Genomic DNA, 8,655 nt, shown 5'->3' with positions numbered 1-8,655 from the left:
AGGAAGACCATACGCATCTCCGTTGGCTTTCTTTCTTTGGAGCACGATGGCCCCAGCAGACACAGTTAGGCTGCGTTTGAGTGTTCAGTCCTCAGTGTTTTCACCAAACGCAGCCGTAACATCACTAACATGACGATTTGGACTAAAATCTGCGTCAAATCGGCACTTTGACCGCCGAAAACAAGTTCTTGGACTCATGTCTTTTTTTGCTCTAACAAGGCCTCAGGTTGCAGAGGTCCAGTTCCTGAGGCTTCTTCTTATTAGAGCAATGATCTCTGGGTAGACTCAGACCATTCTGGGTGACGCAGCGCAGGGGCCGCCTTTTAAAGCCCCTCCCACAGGACTTGGAGCAGTGAGACCAGGACCCTATGTCCCACATCGGACAGGGGTCCCCGCACACCCTCGTGGCGACGGGCTGGGCGGCGCCGTCGCAGCCCGCCGCCGGACGCCCCTCCACGCTCTGACACTGCACCGGCCTCTTCTGCAGCCCGTTGCCGCACGTCACCGTGCACTCGTCCCACCCGCCCGTCACCCACTGGCTGACCGGCCTCTTGTCCAGCGCCTGCTTCTTGGCCTCCACTTTGTTACTATCCACCAAGACGCTGTTCTGCGCCGCGTGGCTCCTCTCCTCTTTCCGCAGGGTCTTCTCCTCCTTGCTCTCCTTGGTGACGTAGAAGGAGTAGCGTACCCGGGGAGGAGTCATCTTCCCCACGGAGAGCACCTCCACGGTCAGGGGCTCCAGCAGGGGCCGGGTGGCCTGGAGCATCTCCACGGCCGTAGAGGTGCCGCTGTAGCGCAGCAGGCTGCCCTTCACCAGCAGGTCCCGCTCCACCGCCGACACCACGTAGTTGCCGTTCAGGAGGTACTTGCCGTGCCGGTTCTTCACCGCCAAGTAGTTTTCGTCGCTGACCATCCCTCGGTAGCCACGCTGACGGATGTCAATGTTGGACGCTCCAACGGGCAGCATCACCACAAAGTTGTAGCCATGTCTGGAGAGAAGGTTTGGGGATATAGAGCGTTAATGATGCTGGCTAGCTAATAGTTATTTCAAAAACTTGATAATGCTATATATTGCTATGATAATGATGAACATAAGAGTAGCTTGTGGACTTAAAGGTGATAGCATTTTTAAGCATCAACATATTAATATAAAACCAATCTCGGAACCCATCGTCTATTGGTCTGACGACGATTAGACTCTGGGGGGCGACGGGCAATATTTCGGGGTTTCTGGTGTAGCCAGCGGACATCCGGGCCAAGACTTCCTCTTCCGTTCGCCAGTCATTGTTTACAGTCCGATTAGCAACTTGAGATGCGAGAATGGAGTTGGAGTTGAGAGACGACCAGATTAAAGTGATACTTTTTGTAGGTGTTTTAGGTCCAGACGACATTTCAGCTAATCTCTATAAACAGATATCTGCATATGAGACGTCGTCTCTCAACTCCAACTCCATTCTCGCGTCTCAAGTTGCTAATCGGACTGTAAACAATGACCAGCATATGGAAGAGGAAGTCTTGGCCCGGATGTCCACTGGCTACACCAGAAACCCCAAAATATTGGCTGTCGCCCCCCAGAGTCTAATCATCGTCAGACCGACTGATGGGTTCCAAGATTGATATAAAACGAACTGGAATACCTTAGTATAATTACCATAAACACAAGGTCGATACAGTTGGTTGCCTCTATCTCACACTAGTGGTATTAGTGCTGGTGTTTCTTAAAATTAAGACCACATTTCCCATAAACCCTGTTGCTGCCTGTCGCAAAGAGGATGTTGCCACGCCTCCAACAGCACCCCCTTTCTGCGTAAAGCAATCTCCCTTTGTGCCATAAAGCAATCGAGCACATTTCCCTCCAAATCCAACCTGGTAGCAAACAATGTAAAATGCAGAGGCCAGTAGCGGCTTCCAGTCTTCTCAGTGATGGTTTCGATTGTTTATGGCAATTACAGTAATGCCTCAAAATGATTGATAATGATTTATTGATATTAAAATGCTACACATAACACCTTCAAATTCTCATCATTTAATAGGTCTATAAATGAGTACATAAATACCATGCTGCCAAAATAGAGCCGCCAGATCTACCAGTTCTAATCGCTTAGCTAGTACTAAAACAAGGATAAAGACTTTTGGTGAGGCTGCCGTTAGCTGCTGCAGCTCCAGACTCTGGAACAGCTTCCCTTTTGTTCATAATACAGCTACATCTGTTGAATTTTTTAAACAAGAGCTTAAGACCTACATCTTTAGTAGTTTTGCTTTTACCTAGGTGGCATTTAAAAAAAAAAAGATCTTATTCTTGGATGTTTTTTGTCGTTGCATTGCATCGTTATGTATGAAACGTGCTATATAAATCATATTTGATTGATTGATTGATTGACGATTGACATGAAATGTGCATGTAAAACAACAGGAGTGCGTCCCCTACTTACATGGGCTTGGTGAACATTCCTGAGACTTTCTTGCAGCCCTGGTTGTCGCCGCCGCACACGCCGCACTTGTCGAACTTCTTGTTGGAGTCCAGCTTGCCGTCGCAGCCCGCCTTGATGCACCTTCCCTGGACGCACACGGCCGAGGTGTCGGGAGAGCAGGGGGTCCCGTCCACGACCTGCAGGGGTTTGAGGATGTAAGATGTTAAAGTGGGCTGTTCTTTCAGTGGATAAGAGGGAGAGAGAGAGAGAGAGAGAGAGAGGAATTGTCACCACAAATGTGCTCTAACAATCATAAAAGCATAATGAATCAAAGAATTGCACCATAAATAGAAAAGCAGAGGTAGCACCAAAGGGGAGTGTAGGCCACAGCGTCTTCTGTGTAAACCAGATTTTGGCTTGTATTGCTGTTGCAAGCTTGCTTCAGTGCTGGCTGCATAAATACTTGCTGACAAGCCGCAGCTGTGAAGTGATACTGTCCCTGCATGTTTCCCTTCCTCCCCACTCTATCCGTCCAGTGCGACAGCAATTGTTCCTTCTGTTGCCGCTCACACCTCCCCTCTCGCTGCTTTACTGTTGATGTAACTGGCGGCCCTGGTCTCACTCCCCTTGTACATGGCTTTTGTGGATAAGAGCCAATTCATACCCAGCAAAGATTTTGACGTTGAATAGACATTGATACGATGCACCGACATTAGAAATCCATGTGAACATAGCGCCAAAATGAAAGTTGAGATGACGTCCATAGGGGAGCGTGTCTATGTTCCCTCAACCCTATGTTCCCTCAACCCTATGTTCCCTCAGCCCTATGTTCCTTCAGCCCTATGTTCCCTCAGCCCTATGTTCCCTCAACCCTATGTTCCCTCAACCCTATGTTCCCTCAACCCTATGTTCCCTCAGCCCTATGTTCCCTCCGCCCTATGTTCCCTCCACCCTATGTTCCCTCAACCCTATGTTCCCTCAGCCCTATGTTCCTTCAGCCCTATGTTCCCTCAACCCTATGTTCCCTCAGCTCTATGTTCCCTTAGCCCTATGTTCTCTCAGATCAGTACCTCCACCAATGAGATAATGTTTTCGCCCCTTTTGCCCCCTAACCCTAACCCTCTGATGCTGAGGGAACATGGGGCTAAGGGAACATAGGGCTGAGGGAACATAGGACCTAATTTGGATGGGGAAAAAAATTCATGAGGGAACATAGGGATGACCCCGTCCGGAGTTGTCGCGCTAGCTGCATTGTGTTATGAAACCAGGACCTCTTTCAAATATCAGTTCAAAACAGTTTCTAAAGCGGTTTTAAAATGAGTTTTGACATGTTTGACAAGTATTTTGCTGATATTTATAGATGTCTACATGCTGCTGTATGCTAATTATTGGTACATGCTAAGCTAAGTGCATGCTGATTGACTTAATATGATGCTAATTTCTTCAGGCACTTAGCAAACTCATGTTAGCCTACATGTCGGTTTAATAATTATTGTATTCTCTTTTCTTGTAGAACCGCATACATTCACAAACATTCACAAGAACTCTAATCTTTACTGAAGACAAAGTTCAATCATATTGAGTGTGAAGACCTCAACAAATACTTCTTTGTTTGGACATCTCTGCATATCTCTGCATTTTATTTTCTAATTAGACATTCTGTGGAGGTAACTAGTACCTTGGGAAATACATCAGCATTGATCCTATGAATATCTAATAACTATTTTACACACTGTATATTGTGAAAATTTTTAGCTTGTTTGGGTGAACTTGGTCACCTCCTGAACGTTCTCTGTAGTACTCTGACTGTACTCTGAGTTCGCTCATGTTGACCACAGTTACTGCATTCCCTCCTTTGTTGCTGTGGAAAAGTTTGCTGCAGCTGAATTTTTGGACGACAGCACCTATCAGCACCCAGTCACGTACTAGCGCTGCTGTGTATACTGTGTCTATTGGCCACAGTACCATTTGCACTACAGCTAGACATTGTCAGGCTCAAATCAGCCACCAGATAGTTGATAGATGATAGTTGATTGGGTTAGATTGACCAATTTACACCTTGAAGAGTACATACCCCAGGCAGAGAAAACAGGTAATGGATATATTCTATATTCAGAGAACCGGTTTAAAGAAAAAAGCAGATGTGTTACATACTTTTGGAGCGAGGACATAGAAGTATCCAGTCCCATTCGCACGGCAGATGAGCTTGCATTTGTCCTTGGGCGAGATGCCAGAGTACTTGGGAACCCAAACCACCGAGGAGCTGAGTCTGTTGGTGTTCAGGTTAAAGCCGTTGAACGCCTCGCACTGCTCCTCACGGTAACTCTTACCTGAGGACAAGAGAGAGCAAACACTTTTGGTCTCATAGCATGTGATTACACCAAGGCATCAAGTCAGACTAACAGTATCTTTACTCAGTGGACAGGAGGGGATTGCTCTGCACTTCTAACCCTATATTCAGCAGAGAGAGATGGACGCAACTTTGCTCTAAGTGGCTCACATTGAGGTAAACAAGCATTTGTTCCAGTCAAAAAATTTATGAAATATGTCAAGCAAAAGGTGGAAAGTAACTAAGTACATTTACTCAAGTACTGTACTTAAGTACAATTTTGAGGTACTTGTACTTTACTTGAGTATTTCCATTTGATGCTACTTTATACTTCCACTCCACTACATTTCAGAGGGAAATATTGTACTTTCTACTCCACTACATTTATTTGACAGCTTTAGTTACTTTTCAGATGGAGATTTGACACAATGGATAATATAACAAGCTTTTAAAATACAACACATTGTTAAAGATGAAACCAGTGGTTTCCAACCTTTTTGGCTTTTGACGTCTTACAAAAAGCAGTGTGTAGTCGGGTCACATTTCAGATGTCTATGAGTTGTTAACAGCTCCACCAAATAGTGATTTTTCCCTCTAAGCCTCACATGGTTTCATTTCAATAAATGTTCAAATGATCCAATATTTCAGCAAAAATCAAAGATTAGAGAAAAAGTCCAAAAACTGAAAACATATTTGTGTATCAGAACTTTGTTTTTTCTTCTTTCCTCTCCCATTAATCATCTCACGACCCCTCAGATTTATCTGGTGACCCCTAGGTTGGGAACTACTGGACTAAACTAGTTAACTGTATATAAAGTAGTTCCAACTAGCTCCACCTCCAGCAGCTACAACAGTAACATGCTGCTTACACACTGATGCTTTAGTATTAATAATCTAATGATGTCATATATAATAAAATATCAGTCAGAGGGACCAAACCACTACTTTTACTTTAATACTTTTTGCTGCTAATACTTATCTACTTTTACTTAATTAGGATTTTTCATGCAGGACTTTTACTTGTAATGGAGTATTTTTACATTGCTGTATTGGCACTTTTACTTAAGTAAAGGATCAGAGTACTTCTTCCACCACTGAGCAAAACCACTAGTCATAATGGCCCTATTGCCAAGTTGTGTCATCAAGCCTGCTCGCATGTTGCCAATTTCAGGGCTTGTTTTTCAAGTTGAGCGATGAGTAAAGCGAGCCAAAATGTCACCTTGTCTCCTGTGTGAAGGTACTGTAACAGAAAATGAGTTTACCTGTTTCAGGACAAGGGCTGAGGTGGCAAGAGCGATATTTGATGCGGAGGCCGTAGCAGTATTTGCCGCCATTTTCAGGGACAGGGTTGTCACACTCTCTCTTGGCCAGCTGAACTCCTCCGCCACACGTTCGGGAACAGTCCCCGAACCCACCCCACTTCCCCACCGGCCGTCCACCTGGGGGAAAAAAAACACACACACATGCATTTACAACAGTTGGCTCAGCAATCTCTTATTCAGTGATTCTCAGCCTTTTTCATATCAAGGACCCTTAGTTTAGTCCACATTAGGGCCACGGACCTCTTTTTGATTTTGTCTCTCGGACCCAAATCTGAGAATATACTGTTAGATATGATTTTGTCCAGAATTCTATGACTATCTGTATTGTAGGTAGAGAGATAACAGTGAAACTATGATCAAAATAGTCATTCTTCTACATTCTCTAACTTCTTGTAAATGAAATGCTGAAGTTTAACAATTCATCAATTTGCTTGGGACCCCCTGGAACTCCCTCAAGGACCCCTGGTGGTCCCCGGACCCCACGTTGAGAACCACTGCTCTAATTAAAATGAGCAAAGTCCTGTATAGGTCAGCGCTGTCCTTGTCTTTTCTCTGCTTTCATGTCATGATTGTAACCAACATGCAATATCAGTACAATAGCTATGTTTCCATCCGACTGTTAAGTTAATTTGTTAATTTTATGATGCAAAAAATAAAATGCAAATAAAGGTTGTTACTATCAGCTGTGTTGAAGCAAGAAAAAAACACACTGATGAGAAAAATGGAAAGCGTCTTTAGACTAAACTGTGATGGCCATAGTTCATGCTGGCAAGATTTAAATGCACCAACTGTTGGCCATACAACCATGATGGGAACCTTATACATTGGAGAAACAGCAGGTATGACTTTTCAACATTTCAGAGCATCCAAAGCCAATTTTGAACTGTTGTGCAATGAGACTGAACCAGTCACTGGGCTGATCATGCCAAGGCCATGTCATCATCTATCCAACAAATGCGTTGCCATTTCTATTTATCACATAATTTCTTTACTGACAAAAAAATTCTGCTTCAAGCTGGGATAAAAAAAATAAATATATATATATACTGTATATCAGTGGTTCTCAACGTGGGGTCCGGGACCACCAGAGGTCCTTCAGGGCATCCCTGGGGGTCCCTAGCAAATTAAACTTCATTATTTCATTTACAAGAACAATTATAAAATGTAGGAGACTGACTGTTTTGATCATAGTTTCACTGTTATCTCTCTACCTACAATACAGATAGTCATGGAATTCTGGACAAAATCATATCTGACAATAAAAATATTCTCAGATTTGGGTCAAAATCGCATCAAATGGGTGTCCGTGGCCCTAATGTGGACTAAATTAGGGGTCCTTGATATGAAAAAGGGTGAGAACCACTGCTGTATATAAAAACATATTGAGGAAATGACATTGTAATACTTGGATGGAAACCCAGCTACAGTGGACGATTGAACTCTGTGGACACGGTGTCAGTGTGGTGTCTCGTGTCAGATAAACCTGTACGGGACCACAGTGACTAGAATCAACCAACAGCACCCTCTCACCTTGGTGTGCATGGTGCTGTTCTTCTCGGCGCAGGCCCCTCGGTAGCAGACCTTGCCGTTGCCGCAGCTGGTGCCGTCCGCCCAGGGGAAGTGCCGGGTCTGGCAGACCAGCTGGCCGCGGGCCTTGCCGGTGCACCACAGCTTGGAGCAGGGGTGCATGTAGGGACAGGGCTTGGAGCCCGACCCGAAGGCGAGCTCGCACTGGCGGTGCAGGCTGTAGCTGGAGCCGGGCAGGCTGTCCGGGAGAGACAGCTGCCTCTGGGGCTGGTCCAGCAGACACTCCCCTGTAGGAGCACAACAAACCAGCAGAAACTATGAAATCACACTGTGTTCGTGCTGCATTTGTGTCACATGGGAATAAACATAACAGTAAATAACAAGAACGACTAAAGGGTTAAAAGCAACGACAAGTGTTCAGACATTCACATTTGTTTGAAGGTGTCAAGATGCCATGATAGAACTTTCTTTCGGTAACACTTTACAATAAGGGTACACTAAGATAAGGGTTAGTTAATGCTTAATAAGGGTTAGTTAATGCTTAATAAGCATTAACTAACCCTTAATTAACAGTTAACTAATATGTAATTTATTAATGGTGTTCATGTTAACTAAGGTATTAATTTATACATTATTTAATAGTTTATAAAGATGACTATTAAATAATGTACAAATTAATACCTTAGTTAACTTGAACACCATTAGTAAATGATTACCAGACACATTAGTTAACTGTTAATTAAGGGTTAGTTAAGGCTTATTAAGCATTAACTAACCCTTAATTAATGTACCCTTATTGTAAAGTGTTACCCTTCTTTCAATTCAATTCAATTCAATGTGCTTTATTGGCATGAAAGTTCACAGACAATATTGCCAACGCATCAAGATGAATATCAGTCTAGGTGTGTGTGTGTGTGTGTGTGTGTGTGTGTGTGTGTGTGAGAGTCAGTGCCTGGACAGAGGAGCTGGGTTGCTGCGTGTTCAGCTCCCGTACCCAGAGCCTCCATCACAGAGTGAGGATCAGTAAATTATGTGAAGGAATTAATGTTTGTTGTTTTCTTTCTTT

The 8,655-nt window shown here is 44.1% G+C and overlaps 1 protein-coding gene across 1 annotated transcript; it reads right to left on the bottom strand.

The window, feature by feature from the left end:
* Positions 1 to 211: 211 nt before the first annotated feature.
* On the bottom strand, positions 212 to 7,876 carry LOC139658136 (A disintegrin and metalloproteinase with thrombospondin motifs 15-like; the record flags this gene model as incomplete). The annotated part of the gene is given in 6 exon segments (XM_071536181.1): positions 212 to 989; positions 2,433 to 2,608; positions 4,566 to 4,741; positions 6,003 to 6,161; positions 6,164 to 6,179; positions 7,593 to 7,876. Coding segments are annotated over 6 exon segments (1,589 nt in total), but the record flags the coding sequence as incomplete, so codon positions are not given.
* Between the last annotated feature and the right edge of the window lie 779 nt (positions 7,877 to 8,655).

The sequence above is a fragment of the Centroberyx affinis genome, unplaced genomic scaffold (assembly GCF_046629955.1).
Source record: "Centroberyx affinis isolate AG114_WGS23_722 - 3 ecotype Tasmania unplaced genomic scaffold, CSIRO-AGI_Caff_v1 ptg002838l_1, whole genome shotgun sequence".
Lineage (NCBI taxonomy): Eukaryota > Metazoa > Chordata > Actinopteri > Beryciformes > Berycidae > Centroberyx > Centroberyx affinis.
Note: the sequence above shows the minus strand (reverse complement) of the source record. Positions and strands in the feature narration are given on the sequence as shown.